At 40.5% G+C, this 16,198-nt stretch overlaps 2 protein-coding genes across 7 annotated transcripts in view; both read right to left on the reverse strand.

Annotated features, from left to right (window-relative positions):
- Positions 1–1,054: 1,054 nt before the first annotated feature.
- LOC116051488 (T-complex protein 11-like protein 2) lies at positions 1,055–12,715 on the reverse strand. Of its 2 annotated transcripts, XM_031301944.2 has the most exons (11): positions 12,547–12,714; positions 11,271–11,361; positions 11,015–11,144; positions 10,809–10,929; positions 8,968–9,188; positions 7,674–7,810; positions 6,867–7,048; positions 4,237–4,418; positions 3,611–3,783; positions 2,254–3,043; positions 1,055–1,252 (listed from the first exon to the last, which is right to left on the reverse strand). In XM_031301944.2, exons 2-10 carry the CDS (start codon positions 11,347–11,349, stop codon positions 2,781–2,783), a joined length of 1,488 nt encoding a protein of 495 aa, XP_031157804.1. In that variant the 5' UTR covers positions 11,350–11,361; positions 12,547–12,714; the 3' UTR covers positions 1,055–1,252; positions 2,254–2,780. The 2 variants fall into 2 exon arrangements, with proteins under 2 accessions (XP_031157804.1, XP_035858456.1); XM_036002563.1 differs by lacking the exons at positions 1,055–1,252; positions 2,254–3,043 and adding an exon at positions 3,071–3,489 and having other exon boundaries at positions 3,558–3,783; positions 12,547–12,715.
- Positions 12,716–14,020: 1,305 nt separating this feature from the next.
- The window catches only part of phc2b (polyhomeotic homolog 2b (Drosophila)), a 39,090-nt gene continuing 36,912 nt past the window's right edge, over positions 14,021–16,198 (reverse strand). For all 5 annotated transcript variants that reach the window (XM_031301950.2, XM_031301949.2, XM_031301948.2 and 2 more), the window contains exons 14-15: positions 15,804–16,128; positions 14,021–15,671 (exon numbers count right to left, since the gene is read on the reverse strand). In XM_031301950.2, the coding sequence (XP_031157810.1) occupies positions 15,517–15,671; positions 15,804–16,128 (480 nt within the window). In that variant the 3' untranslated portion in view covers positions 14,021–15,516. The remainder of the gene's footprint in view (positions 15,672–15,803; positions 16,129–16,198) is intronic.

The following is a 16,198-nucleotide window of genomic DNA, read 5'->3' on the forward strand; positions in this document are numbered from 1 at the left end:
CTCCAAAACAACGTTAAGTGTGACCTGGGTTTTTAAAAGATTGCCAGAAATTTTTTTACCTTTCAGAAAATGCTTACCTCTATGACTCACGTTTTGTCATCCGCTCTGCTTGGAGCTGGTACAGCATTCAAGGCATCCATTGGTGCATTTATTTTTGTATGATATGAAAATATGCTAGCTGACTTGAAACTCACTTGAGTAATAAAAAAAAATCACAAATTACAGGTTTTCAAGAGAGTAACCTGTAGAGTTCTGTTTAAGCTTTCAGTTTGTTTGCTTTTGCAGACTGATCTCATGAAGTGGCGTATGTATGACACGCCAATTCATATGCCATTATTGGCGTGTTATCAAGACGCATACTCGCTTTTTAGCGTGTTTATCAACGCTGTTTGGCCTCCATTGACTTACATTACCTTGCGATTGCGTGTGAATTTACGCCGTAGCGAGTAGTATCAAAGGGCGAAAATCCGCGTAGGGAGGTTGGATGGGTCAAACAGGACTTTCACCCAGGAGACCGGGGATCGTGTCCCGCGTGTCACGTTTCCTAAACTCAACTGTCGCTTTCTTCTGTTACTAAATCCAACCCCGTTATTGTTTTCCTAAACCCAATCCGTTCGCCGTGATGCTAATTCCTCCAGCCGTCTTTCCTGCTCCGTGTATGTGTCGCTCTTACACTGTTGTCCCTGGCAACCGATAGCGTAGGATCCCAAAATGGTGGGCGGGCTCAGACACCTCCCAAATTGTTACGTGACAGCAAGCTACCATGACGTATGTCCTCATTGTCAATAGGGCGTAAACATACACGCGGATAGCTCAAAATGCGTACAGATAACACGCCACTTGGCTTTAGGAAAGTGGCGTGTATGTTTACGCAAAATCGTGATGTCATGTTGACTTTTGTGTTTAGTTTAGCCCGTTATAAGTGTATCTAGTAATTGTTTTTTCCAGAATATTGTTTAAAAGCCATCGAGGTAAACGGTGATTACTTTATTCATTTTGATACCTGTATTTTAAAGTGTTTAGTTGAGTTCATTGAGGTTGCTGAAACAAAATAGAAAATTGATACTTGATATTTATTGACAAATAAGCGCCTGTTTGGTACACCACCCACTAAGACCAGCAGCTGTAGGGGAAACATTAAGTATAGTTTTGGTTTATTATCAGAGGTGCAAAAAAAATAAAAGTAAAAATAAAAATAAAAAAAACAATTGTTAATTCAGAAAAAGGTGCACACTGTCTGTGCAACATAGAGCTGGGCGATAAATGGATTTTATCGATTAACTCAAATGTGTACTTAACGTCGATTTGTTTAAATGAAAATCGGTTTTCTCCTTAACATCCGCCGACGGATGCCCCGCGTTTGCCATAGAGATACACAAACAACATGGCAGCGACAGGGGCTAACATTAGTTATTTTCTTAACTTGTCGTTTCATTACTTACTTAACTGTAATCTCCGCTGAAATGACCAGCAGCTCGCGGTGCTCTGTACCCGGCTGACAGTCACCTATTCTCGGATAACTGAACCACCAACTACAGCTGACCTGACGGAGCACCATGCGGAGCACCAGAGGCGGTGTTGAGGAACTCTTTTTCGGCTCAACACATCTACTAAATGCCGCTGATACGACCGAGCTGTGACGGAGGTCTGTAGCGGCTTAAACAACTAGCAATCGCCGCTCTGTAGCACGGAGCTCCTCTTCGACGTTTTTTTTTTTTTTTTTTTTTTACACCGCTAGTTACTACGAAGGAGCTTGCTACAGGTATGCTACATTCATGAGACCATGGGATGTTAATGTACGTTACTCAGCAACAGGTGAAAATAGGGGCAAGGTTGCGCGACTAAAGTCAAAATGATTTGAACTTTTCGCGAGGAACGAGAAGTGAATTACCTGTATGTGTGAAAACAGCTTTAACTCACGCATCCGTTTTGTTGCTGTTGAATATATAGCATAATTCTATAATGTTGTCATTCTTTCAAAACAATGGTAGGGAAAACACTGAAACCAATTTATATTTCCACAAAATTGGCATGAATAATCATAATGGTATACATGCCCCATCTGTGTGTGCGTGTGTGTGTATGAGTCAAAACAAAATAAAGTTAAAACTTGTTTTGAACAATTTCTTTGTCATCTGCAGATTGATTTTAAGTGTGTGTATCGATTTAAATCTTAAATCGGATTTTTTTTTTTTTTTTTTATCTGGGATTTTTTTTTTAGGCCATATCGCCCAGCCCTAGTGCTACATAAACATATGTCAATATAATAATAATAAGAGAAACCAGCTACATATTAAAAGTTATTTACAAACTATCTAGCATAATCTTTGGTACTTAATGTTTTTCCTGAGGGTGTTTACCATGAGATGAAGTAAACTGAAAACCAAAAACAAATAGTTTTTCCAGGCTTTTGAGCTTCTTGAAACATTTCAGAACCTCAATCAATCTCTTGTTATGACTCTTTTCATTAACACACTACAAACTGTTTGTTGTTCTTGTCCGGGTGAAAACTACTACTCATTTTGTTTTACACAGTCTGTTAGTTTTCCTAATGTTTGTGCACTCAAATGTATGGTTAAGATGCACCAATGCAGTAATAATTAAGTACCTGCCTCATGCTTTGCGTTAGATGTGTTTGTTTAAACACCTGAAAAAAATATAATAGTAATATAATTTTTTTTCTGCAGACTATAAATGTCTTTCCCTTAAAACATTCCCCGCTCCCAGTATTTACACTCTGTAGCGACACATTCAATCGCAAATGGCATCTTATGTTAAAGTCACCGGAGGTTGTCTGGCTCGCCCTCAGCCTGGCGCGAGTCCTCCCCGGTCTCGGCCTCTCCTGGTGGGAACAGCAGTTTCCTGAGGATGGGTGCGTAGAAGGGACCAAAGACCGTCCGGTTGAAGTGGACGATTTGCCCAAAGGCGGTCCCCAGGTCAGCTAGCTCAGCGCTCACCAGCCTGAGGGGAGTGGGAAGCTCTGGACTCCTATTAGAGGGGCCGCCCTGCAGCATTGCCTGGAGGAAGCCCTGTACCCTTTCTCCTGTTTGATCCAGAGAGGGGTGAGGGGGTGGAGGGAGAGACAGGGAGAGAGAAAGAGAGAAGCAAAGAAGTCGGCTCTCTGCAGCAGCACACATCCAAGTTTAAAAACATCCACGTGGACATGTGATTACCCAAACTAAATGACATTATAGCGCATGTTCTCTCCTACAGATTAAAGTATACTACCATACGCCGCATTATCCTGTGACTATTTTGATGATCAATTAATTATTTGAGTAATTAATCCTCTGGTTCCAGCTCCTCAAATGTGAAGATTTGCTGCTAAACGTTAGTTGCGAGGCATGTTTCTCCTGTCGAGTAAAAATGGTGCATCCCCAAACTGCCAGCTTTTTACAGACTAAACTATGCTGAAATCTCTTTGTCAAAATAGAATTCACATAGCTTTGAAGGGGTTGTTTTTATCACCCTACATTTTCTAAACCACACCTTAAATTAAGTTAAAACATAACAACCACCTATATCCAAAAAAATACTGGAAAACTTAAATCCCCCACCCCCATTTGTGCTTCAATTAATCTTTGAATCAGGCCTCTTTTGCTTAGCTGACCTATGAGTGTGCGGACAGGATTGTTATGCTTCCACAGCTCAGATATTTGTCCTTTCAGCAGATCCTGGCTCTCCTGAGGCAGGGTTGCTCCTTCGTGGCCGCTCACAGCTTGGGTCACCAGCTGCAGCACTGTCTCCCCGAGCCCCAGCAGCGCCCCCTTCAGGTCAGCTTCCCTGCAGCACCAGAAACCCGCATTAGACAGATTACCAGCAGGGCTCATTAGATGTGTATTAGGTCACAGGCCTATGAATGTATCCATTTATAAGGAGTGTTGAGCAAAGAGACCAGGGACTCATGGCAGTCGATAAATAAGGGTCTTTAATAACATCTAGGTCTCTCAGGTTTAGATTAAATAAATTACATTTTAATAAAGGTGATTAAGGGAGATGTAGCCTGTGCTAATGTTTTATTGCAGCCTGGAGTGTGAGCCGGCCTTGAATATCACAGGCCGCTGTTCTACATTTATCCACTAATCATGACGGGGCTTCTCTTGAACAGAAAGAATGAGGTTAGCTGGATCCGTTCTGACAAGCTAGTTGTCTCCTGTCACCTCGATTGGTTTCCTTCTCATACAATACCTGTTCCCCATGACAGGCAGTACATGCATCGCCAAATCCTCCTCTTACCTGGTGTGACTGCCCTCCAGCAGGACAGTGACGGACTGCCTGAGTTTACCTACAAAGCCCTGCAGGGAGAAAACGGCGCCGCCACACTGAGCATTGGTCAGGAGCAGCACCGATGCCTCCAGGACCAGCATCTGGAGCCGCTGGCCCAGAGCGTCCAGGCGGGCTCGGTCCATCAGCACAGTCTGTGTGTGGAGATCAGGGTCACGTGTCAAAACGGTTAATCACAGGGAATTTGCAGCTTAAAGGGGAATTTTGGACATAGGACCTCATTTCCAAGTTAGCCAGTGTGTTATTTATCAGTGGAGACAGTTTTCAACACTTTTCATCCAGTCCTTCCAGTTGCAGAGTTTGCTGGTGCTAGGCTAGCGCAAATCAACAGTATCTGCTAGCCTGCCATTAAAAACAGTCTTACCCACTCCACAGTACACCCGAGGCAAATAAATTATAACGCCAGACTATCGATGTAAATATCTGTGTTGATAGAATAATGTTAGAAATAAAACTACCCTTGCATCTCAATGATCGCATTACATTTTGAGGGACTATTTTCTCAGCAGCGGTGGAATTTTACTTTGCTCTGGTTAGTAGTACTGCGCCAAAAAGTAAACAGAGAAGCGCACTCCAGTCGAGACACCTAGTAGTAGCCTAGTACATTGGTATTGAAACATTGGATTGGAAATTAAGGACTAGGCAACATGGTGTTTCAGTGTGCATTTAGAAATTGTAAAAATAAATTAAACAGATGGGCACCTCAAAGTTTCCACAAATGTCCATTGTGAGATCCAGAAAGGAACCAACTGTGGCTTCTTGCTGCTGGCTTGGAAATCAAGGCACCAGCCAAGACTCTACTCAAGTAGTAGTTAGTAGTGATCATTTTAGACCAGACGACTTTGAAAACCCCCGCAATCTAAAGGACCACAAGTCACTGACAACGAATGTGGTTCCATCCATCTTTCCAGATGCACCAACAGCTACTGATGAACAGGTAATAACTTTTGGTAGGCTACACTAGTTAATAAAGCTAGCCCCTTTCATAACGTTAGCCTAGCTGCTACTGATAGATTGAGACTGACAACGTTAGTGGAGATAACATTACAGTTCAATGCATTGTGGAGAGTGATAACGTTAGCTAACGGTATAGCTACACTCTTGATAGATACCTGGCTGGGCTAACCGCTAGCCTAGGTAATATCACTCCGTCGCTGCTGTAGCCTATGTTACCAACTACAGGGAACAAAGTGTAACTATTGCAATGTGATGCAAGGGTAGTTTTATTTCAAACATTATGCTATCAACAGACATTTACATCGATAGTCTGGCGTTATAATTTATTTGCCTCGGGTGTACTGTGGAGTGGGTAAGACTGTTTTTAGTGGCAGGCTAGCAGAGACTGTTGATTTGCGCTAGCCTAGCACCAGCAAACTCTGCAACTGGAAGGACTGGATGAAAAGTGTTGAAAACTGTCTCCACTGATAAATAACACACTGGCTAACTTGGAAATGAGGTCCTATGTCCAAAATTCTGAACCACCCCTTTAAATCAGCCTTTCTGAAGAAAACCCACAGCTACATCTAGATGACAACATTCTGGGTTTTGGATACACAACGTTGCACTGGATATTGTGATAATATAGTGATATACACAACCGGGGCTACCTGGACCCGAAGGGCCACTTTTGCATTTGCCAGGAGGTTAGAGGAAAGAGTGTAGAGTATTTCTTATTGGAATAAAATAGAAATTACATTTTGATTAAAGAAACATATGAAATATTATAATATGAAAACTAGTTAAGAAATGAGCAGAGAGGTTTAACTAGTTGGCTAAAAGTAATGGCTGCACAGTTCACATTGTTAAAAGAAATGGAAAAATGGTTCCAATAGTTAGCTAAAAGTAATGGATAAACAGCTCACATATGTGGTAGTTATACAAATGCAAACTTGACAAACCCACCTAAACATTTGCAGTTTATTTGAAGGAAAGTGTTACTGTAGGCTAACAATTTCTAATTTTATATAAGTAATAGTGTTAAAGCTGCAGTGGGGTAGAATGCAAAAAATGGAGTAAAAAAAGTAGAGTGAGATTTCCTTCTCTCCCTGCAGCTCTACCCTCTCTGTCGCATGGGCAAAAAACAGCGCAGAACAGCCAATAGGAAAGCTCTCTCTCTCTCTCTCTATGAATGACCGTAGATTGACCTAAAGTCTCCCCTCACAGGCTAGATTTAGTAAAAAGCCTCCAAACAGAGACCAGAGGAATTGCAGTGAAGTCTAGTTTTCTCTCAGACCACTTCAATTACCATGTGCTGAAAGATTATAATGGAATTTTTGCCCAATGACGGCAAAAATAAAGTGCCTATCACAGCTTTAAAATCAGTTCAGATGAAGACATTTGAAATGAGTGATGTTGATGAAGGAGTAGATGAGTTCATCTGACAGTCTGATTTAATGACACCCTGTCATTAAATCAGACTGGAAAGGTGCCGCATGAGCTCTAATGTCTTGTCACATGCTTTCACATCAGCAGGGTGATGAGGAGTATGTGGGGAGAATGAACATTTCCTTATAATCAATAAAATATCACTCGAATGAAAGCCAAAGCGTAGTGTGATGTAATTGTTGCGGGCTGCAGCTGACCTCGGGATATTTCTGGCCGTGCCCGTCCCAGTGTAGCAGACTCATGTAGGCCCGGTTGAGGACAGCGGTGGCGCTGACAGGACCTCGGCTGTCAGGACTGGGAGACTCAGACCGAGCTGTGGCGGCCGCCGCCTCTTCTGACGCTGCAGCCTGAAGCCAAGCGGTGGTATCGTCCAGAGAAGCTGAAGAAAAACAGTCAAATATACATGACATAGACATCAGTTGCACATGATTAAGATCTACTGCAACAACACTGAATTAGAAGAGTGTTTTGAGTGATACAGACGGATGTAGTTGTGTTTTTTTCAAAAGAATCTAGTGTGGGTTTTAAGTGTATGTTTGGGAGTATGTGGAATAAAACCAGTTATATTATGTTTACAGCACAGTTGCATCAAGATGAGGAAATTACCTTTTGAAAAAAACTGACACCTTCTGCTATAAAAACTAATATAGTGTTAGTATGCAGAGAAAATATATACTGTCCTATCCTACCACATTAATTCATTTGCTAACAAAATGTATTTTGGGGGACACTCTTTTAGAAAAACTCAGATTAGCCAGCTGTACTTAGACAGAATAGCTGAGCCAGAACAGCCAGAGGTCACTGATTAGCAGTCCAGCTCTGCACTCAATCTATGGGAAGCTGAAAAATGGCAGGATGGTGCTATAGAGAGACAAGGGTCAAAATCAGTTTAATTGAAAAGGGAAATATCCAAGGACCATACATTTCACAGTCACAAAGTCACCTTCATCATCTATCACTCACACTGCAGCAGTCAGGCTAGAGATTCAAACACCCTTCCTCACCCGGCTGCTTGTCCAGGATCTGCTGGAACTTGGCCCTCTCGTACTGCACGGCCTGCTGCACCAGGTGAGGCCTCAGGCTCTGGATGGTGAAGTTAACCATGTCGGTCTTCATCAGACCCAAAACATGGAAGATCTCCCTAAGGGAAGGGCAGGGGAATTAGGTTTGGGTGAAACAGCTTTTGGGATGAAAAATTAAAAAATGGAAGCAAGCACACTTTATTTATGTAGCACTTCTCCAAGAAGAAGAAAAAACCAAGACGACGATATACAAATCAATAACAACTAAAAAGAAAAGTTTTTAGTTTTTGCAAACTGATTTAGTAAACCTATTTTCTGGGTTGGTCAAACAGCGCTGCTTAATTATCTTTCAGAGAAACTGATGGTTACCTTGTCATAGGGCTGCATCAAAGTAACAGGCACACTAACACAATTATATATAACCTGCTGCACTCTAGTGGCTCTAAATAAGAGTAGAAGGAATGTGCACAATATGTCAGTGAACTTTATACAGACCACCTTTAATAAACTTAAAATATATTATAATATTAAGCAGATAAAGAGTATTTACTGTAGACCCTGGATATGTCTAAAAATGGGTCAAATAAACTGGGTTTATTTATTCATACCATAGTAGACACAAGCTTTGTCTGTAACGGTGGTGTTAACTAGAGTTGAGCCGGATACTCGGCTGAAACGAGTATCCAGTACGAATAAAGCACTTTTGCCGAGTACGAGTATTATACGAGTAATACGTGTCAATATCTGTGCTCGGATTGAATAAAAATCCTCATCATTCACACTCACACACACACATATACCTGGTGTGGAAATAAAAAAGAACCAAAAAAAAAAAAAAAAAAATCACACTGATCATAAAAAAATTAAAAGTTAAAAAAAGAAAGTTATGTTGAGTATGAAAACTCTTGTTCATTACATTTTACTTCATAATTGCAACCGCATGTGTTGTATTCATTGTTGCAAAACTTGTTCTGTATATAGTTTGTTTGTTATAGTGATCAAAACCATTGATCTGAAGCTCAATGCTGATGCTGTCATGTAAATAGTTTTCTAATCAGCAATAAATATAACAATTTCTGATCAACCCATATCAATTGCATGCTTAAAATAACATACCGGTTAAAGCCCCGCCCATTTCAAGACAACCCGACCCACTTCCGGGTTAGGCCCCGCCCAGTCCGAGTACAGATACAGATACAAATAATTCATATGGTTAACAGATACAGATACAGATAATGCTGTACTCGCTCATCCCTAGTGTTAACCTGTCCCTCACCTCAGGAGCTCCACAGGGTCCCTGAGGTCCCTCAGTGCCCTGACCGCTGGGTCTCGCACGGGTGCACATAAAGATGCCATGGTGCTGATGATGTATCCCGCCAGTCTGTGGAGATCCAGAGCTCCGTGATCGACCTCCTGCTGGATCAGCTCCATGTCCAGCACCTCGTCCAGCTGAGACCTCAGTCTGACGTGAGCGGGTAGCAGCAGGGACTGAAGGATCTAAAAGGAAAATATGAGGCGGCCTTTAGTGTAGTATACATACAGAAAATGTCAGTTTACCCGATTAACTGAAAATATAATCCCTCGTAGAACTCGACTGATGAATCAACAGGTTGATATTACTGGCCGTTTTAGCCTAAAACAGGTATTTTGGTGTTGGTGTGTACATGTTGGCAGATAAGTGACAAAAAAATCCAGTACAGTAATGCCAAAGATGTGTATTAATAGATTAAAGGAATACTGTAGTTTGACATTTTTGGGAAAAAAATTTGCTTTCTTGCCAAGAGTTAGATGAGACGACTGATACCACTGAAGTCTTGCGGTCACAATGGGATGGCCACGCCAAGACCCGCCCTTCAATAGCATTCACACACTACTATTGGCCAGGCGTCCATGCTTACGCAAGATAACGTAACCCGATTTGTACAGGTCCTCTCCCCTGACCAATCGGCTATCCTAACCTTAACCACTCGAGGTCAATGCCTAACCCCAACCAATCGAGCTGCTGTTGAAGCAGCAGAATAGTGTCTTAGGGTGGCCATAGTAGGAAAAAACATTTCGCGGCAAGGCAACCAGTCAAGACTCAAGGAAGTGATTGTGCCTGGCCAAGAAATAACTTGACTTATAACCCCGCATAAAACCACAACGTGTCATTTTACACTTCTTTGTTGTTGTTTTTTTAACAGATTAAACACACAATATACAATGAGCTAATAATTTTGTCAGCTTTGGACAGAGCCAGGCTAGCTGTTTCACCCGTATGCTAAACTAAGCTAACCGGCTCCTAGCGGTAGCTTCATATTTACCGCACAGATATGATAAGAGTGGCATAAATCTTCTCATCTAACTCTGACATTTTGGGGAATACGCTCATTCCCTTTCTGGCAAACTATTACCTTAATAATGCGAATGCTAATGAGTTAACTGAACTATATGCTTAGCTCCGTAGGTGGTAGCTCAAGCTTGACGTGCTTCGTGATATTTCAATTCGGCTTTACACAATGTGCATATGGCTTTCGACTTGTCTACGAGTTTTGGAAAATAAAAAGCGCCATTCAGAGTTATTGCTTATGAGTTATGTCTTTCTCTGCAGCAGCAGGATGTGTTACGAGGAAGTGGCAGCTTGATGATAAGTAACGGTGCTGCAAAATAGTAGCCTGTTAGGCACGACGCAAAGCCGAGTGAAGTGTAAAATAAATTAATAAATGCCGGCATGCGATTAAAAAAAATTAACCCGTTATGCTCGGCCCTTAATCACATCGCGATTAACGTGTTAAAACACCAATTGAACATACCATAATACTTTCTTTGCAATGTAGATATTCTGTTCTTTTATGCTGTATATCACTATTAATAATAGATTCATCTGGCATAAAAATGTTTCATCTCTAGATTTTATTACTAATTAAATTTTTAATGTTATATTTATTTCCCTGTGAATAGCAGATAGCTCTAATAAGCCTGCAAGGTTGGCCATTTCGCGTTTATGTGTCATCTGTCCATACTGTAAACACTCTGGTTTTGATCTTCAAAGCATATGAGAAAGACTGGGCTCAGAGGTCTCACTAGACCATACTCCTCTGCCACTAATGCCTCTGATCTGATGCCATACACACTTACAGTCTTGACTTCCTGCAGCAGAATGACAGCATGACTGTAGTTTGGAGGATCGTTGTTCAGCTGCTCTTGAAGACTGTCCCAAAACGCCCGGTGAACTATCTCCGTCACTCTGCCTTCCAGGCTACAGAAAGAAAAAACGGTTAAAAAAAAAAAGGAAAAAAAAAAAAACTAAACTCAATTAATTTTTGAATCTTGTTTTTTCTTGCCTGTCTGTCGGAGGGCTCCTGGGTTTGAAGCAGAAGTCTTTGTTCAGCACTATCTCATGCGCAAGGTTCAGGTTGGAAACACAATTTTCCAGCTCCATCAGACTGGATAATGAGACAGTGGGTGGGCTCCCTGACACCACAGACAGGACACACACACACCCTCAGATAATTAAAACTGCCACGGTTGTAATAATTCAATTACTAATGGTCCCTGAACGTGCCTGAAAACAAAAACTGCCATAATAAAGCTTCATACCTGTGGGAGAGTCAAGTTTTTCCAGACAGGGGAGGTCAGAGGGGGAATCATCAGTGGCCTTGTCTCTTTGATTTGGCATTTCAGCAACAGCCTAGACATTTAAATTACTCTTGGTGAAACTGGCCACAATGTGTGAAATTATTTGAAGATGAATAGATTACTCCACTGACAGAATATTAATCTATAATATCTACATTAATATATCTCAACAAACATTGCTATAATGGCAGTTTAAATGTGAGTTTACAGTCGGAAAAAAAGTGGTGGAAGAAGTACTCAGATCTTGACTTTTACTGAAGTAAAAGTAACAATACCACAGTGTAGGAATACTCTGTGAAAAGTAAAAGTAACGCATTTAAAATTGTAGAGCTCTACAGCGCAACTATCAAATTAATCACCAACCTATTCTTGTAATCAATTAATCAATTGAAGTCATTATTTTATTAAAACAATTGTCAATCTGATTCCAGTTTCTTAAATGTGAGTTTCGTCACTCCTCCTATCACATCAAACTGAATAACTTTGACTTGTGGACAAAACAAAACATATGAGGGCGTCAACTTGGGCTTTGGGAAACACTGATGGACTTCCATTTTTGGACATTTTATAGACCAAACAATTAATCGAGGAAATAATCGACAGATTAATTGACAATGATTATAATCGTTAGTTGTAGCTCTATAAAAATTGTACATCAACATGTAAATGGTAAAAGTATACTCATTATGCTGAATGGCTCAAATCTGAATAATGTACATTGTATCATTGGATAGTAGCTAATTATTGATGCATTCATGTGTAAATGTAAAGGTGGGGCTAACTGTAAATAGGTTGTAACAGTAAACGTTACCATGCTGGTGCTGTAGCTAGCTTGTGAATTTCCCCCAAAGGATCAATGTCTTATCTATGAATAATACATCAGAATCTATTATATGTTATTATAGTATTCATCTGAGTATGTAAAAATTATAATAACTGCGGTTATCAAATAAATGTAACAAGAAGTACAGTATTTGCCTCCTACGTGTATCTATCGTTAGTGGAGCAGAAGCTGTTAATACTTAGCTAAGTAAAGTAAAAGTACCTCAAGATCGTACTAACTTCACAGTAAGTTACTTAGGTTAATTACATGTAACGTTAACGTTAGTTAATGATACTTTCCACCATTGAAAAAAAACAAAGTTCATGGTCATAACGTTTCCATTACATAAAATAGCTTAAACCTTGTTAATTAAAAATAAAAACAAGTTTAAAATTAAGATACTTTTTTTTTTACCTGCTGTTGGTATTTCGGTGAATTTATTAAGACTTAAAAAGATGAAAATGTAAATGTACTGACTGAAACGTTACACAAACTAGCTAGCTAACATTAACTACGACACAGCAACAATGGATGGATGTATTATTTTGACACAACGTCAACGTAAAAACCTTTTTGGTCAAGTTTGAACCTGGGCTAATCCATTCTAAATCAGGATATAGGGGGGGGGAGTTAAATCATGGCAGCTATTGTTATCGGTTTGGCACTTGATCTAAACCTGTATGTGCGATTATATCGTGATACAAAATCATGGTATAAATGTATTAAATGGTTGACTTGTATTTATTACTATAGTGAATACAGAAAAAGACGACGGCTTAATTTGGTTTAGTCCGATCTCAAATCAAAACAGTGGGTGTGTCAGTACTGTATTAACCAACAGATACAAACACCGCAGATCACGAGATCACTGCGTCTGAAAGAAAGCTCATCGTACCTATCCCTTGTTTGTACTTCCATTGTAGTTCAGTGGAAACAAAATGGAAAGCTGTCGGTGTGTTTGTATAAATGGGTCATTGTATAATGAGACAATTATGCCACAGCTGGAAGTGTCGCGTTTCCTTTAAAACAGGAACTTCGAGAAGGCATCGTGCACTATTTCCGTGATAGGGAACGATTTCGAATACAGCTAGAGACATACAGAGGATGGAAAGTCATAGATATATCTATGACGGAAAGTCATCACAAACAGTACTATTGTAGATGCCAGAGCCGGCTTTAAAGAAGCGAATTAGGGCCCGACAACATCGGTCGTCGAAAGCCCTATAGGATTATTATTATGCACAGTAATTGTATTTTTGAGGGACTATGGTGCGTGAAAACGCGTAAACATTTGATCAAGCAGAACCGGTAAAAGTTTTTATATTTTATAGGTCTCGTGCATGGGTATAATAAATGGTTCGATAGCGCCCCCTACAAAATTTCAAAGAAGGTGTATGGAATTTTGTAGGCATATGCCCAGATTTACAAAAAAAAAAAAAAAAAAAAAAAAGACTCTTGGAGCCATACCCTAAATGCAAAAGAAAGTTAGCCATTTTAAATTTACTGGGCAATTTTGGACGTTTTTGACAATTTGCAGACGTTGTACTTTAGTTTACTCTTACAGTAACCCAATTGACTTAATAATTGTTCAGTACAAAACTAATTACTAAAGACGTTGGCAACGCTACATTGCTTTTGAGCTTTCGTCGATTGGCGGTGGGCTTGACGAGGGGTCGAATATTAATGTTACGCCACGAAACAGGAAGTTGTTTGTAACTAGACCTATTTGCTGCTTTTGCTCTCTTTTACACAATTGTAAACGGATTATCTTTGGGTTTTGGATTGTTTTCTTACAAACCAGAAACGATGAATGCCTTTGAGAAGGCACTGAGACGGAAGTTGACATTTCCTTTCACACAGACAAACACAAAATGGCCTAAGACAGAACTGTATTGCAAATTATTTATAATTGTAAAAGGTTGTGTAACAAACTGTTTTGATAAATACAAGCATTTGACAAAGCCTTTTTTTATAAAGGTTGACCTTCCATCACAACCACAAACAAATAGTTTTGAACATATTTTGTTAGGAAAAACAAAAAACTGGTATTTATACATTTGCATATTTCAAAATATTGAAAATTACATTTCTGTTAAAATAACAAGGATAACTTAAAAAAACACCAGCTTAGAACTTTCTTCTCACTTTAGCTGCTATGTACATATAAACGTGTTAGCATTGCTGCACAAATGCCAGTTTCCCTTTAGGTGGAGTATCTCCTAACATTAAAGCAAAAGGAAAATAAGTGCCAAAAGCCGGGCTGTGTGAAGAGAGCAGCACACCCGAATTGTTCCTCAGAAAACTTATTGTCCTATGAAACTGAGACAATAAATCAATATCATATTTAGTAAATCATTTTGAAAAAGCGGTGAAAAAAATCATTTGTATGCAGTTTAGATCTACAGGAGAAAAACTGGTGAGAAATTCATGAAAGCATAATCGATGTCACAAAAGAACTGTGAAAACGATTTCTCTGCATTCAAGCTTTGTATTCAAGAGCTGTGAGTTTTGTGAGAAAAGGCAAAAGGAGCATCTACTTAATTAAAAATGAGAACATAAATGAATGCAATCTTCTGTTCCCAGTCACATACAGAGAAATGTCTCTTACATTCACACACTGACAAAGCTGTACAAAAAAACATCTCATAATAATAATAATAATTAATTTAGACATCAATCACATTTGTCTCAATGCCTTAATTCAGTAAGGACTGTGTTGCAGTATGACCTAACCCAACCCAGGCACAACTGAGCAGGTAGTGCACTTTGGCACGACTTGTTCTTTCAACTTTCTTCCGTTTTTCCTTTGAACTTCTCCAGTTTTTTTGTTTCCCCAGCAAAAATCCGAGACCCCATTTACACCTGCTATTGTGTTATATGGGCGTTTCTGGACAATGCCATTTAATAAAGACCTTTGCATCTACACCTAGTATTAATACACATTATTGTTATTGCAATTCTGCCCTCATTATGATCAGATCGTAATATGCAAAATAGGTACACAACACGGCACTGTCTCAGGTCAAGGAAAGCAATGCTGCTGTAAGGGCTCTATGCTTTATTTTTTTTCTTTGCAGAGGAAAAGGCGATTTGGAGCTTTCTGACGGGCAGCTTAGTTAGGCAATCTTTTAACTTGCTGGGTGTTTTTGCTCAAGCTTCAACTCTGATATACCATCCAATATAACCATCAGTCTTGCGAATGACAGAGTTTATATGGTTCTTGAGCAGATGCAAGTGAATATGAGAGCAAGCTAAAGTAAGATTTAAAGGAACCAGTTCAGTAGTAGGGAGAAGGCGAGGTCATAGTGCAGTCAGTCTATTATCATGTAGTTTTACACTGCTCCACACACACACACACACACACACACACACACACACACACAGCTAAGAGTCTTTGAGCATGTTGATGCGTGCAAAGATTTTGAGTGCAGGTCCCAGTTTAATGTTCATGGTGCTCATGAGGTGGTCTTCCTTTAACAGTAGCAAGGCCTGTCCATCAATCTCCTGAGAGCGAAACTCGTCTGCTATCTCCTGACAACCTGCATGAACAGCAGAAGAAGAAGAAGAGTTAAGTCACACCAAAAACAGGATTCCTAAGCAACAGAGTCTGTATGTCATGCTTTAGGAGTGCGTTTCCTGAACAAACAGGGGTCTGTGTTTACTCCTCTGACCTGGCAATGAACGAATGAACTCGTAAACCTCTTCCACATTCCACTTGGTGGGGTCGTTGGGTAAGAAGCGCTGACAGAGTGAAGGTGCATCTCTAACAGCACAGCCCTCCTGGTCCGAGGCCCTGCTCGGATGCCGGTGGACGGGGACCTGTGCTGGGGCCGGAGCAGGGGCCAGGGACCCAGAGCTGGCTGCCGAAAGGGGAGACGCCGGCTCCTCGTAGCTGGACATGTCCGAACACGGGCTGGACTCCTCCTGACTGGGCTGTGAGGGATGTGGTGAGGATACAGAACCGCCCTGAGTCTGCTGTGGTGAGGGGGACAGCTTCTGAAAAGGAGAATAGTCAGGCGTGACGTCAAGGCTCGGCATTTGAGAAATGATTGGCTCATCAGTAAAA

This window comes from Sander lucioperca, chromosome 6 (assembly GCF_008315115.2).
Source record: "Sander lucioperca isolate FBNREF2018 chromosome 6, SLUC_FBN_1.2, whole genome shotgun sequence".
Classification (NCBI taxonomy): Eukaryota; Metazoa; Chordata; class Actinopteri; order Perciformes; family Percidae; genus Sander; species Sander lucioperca.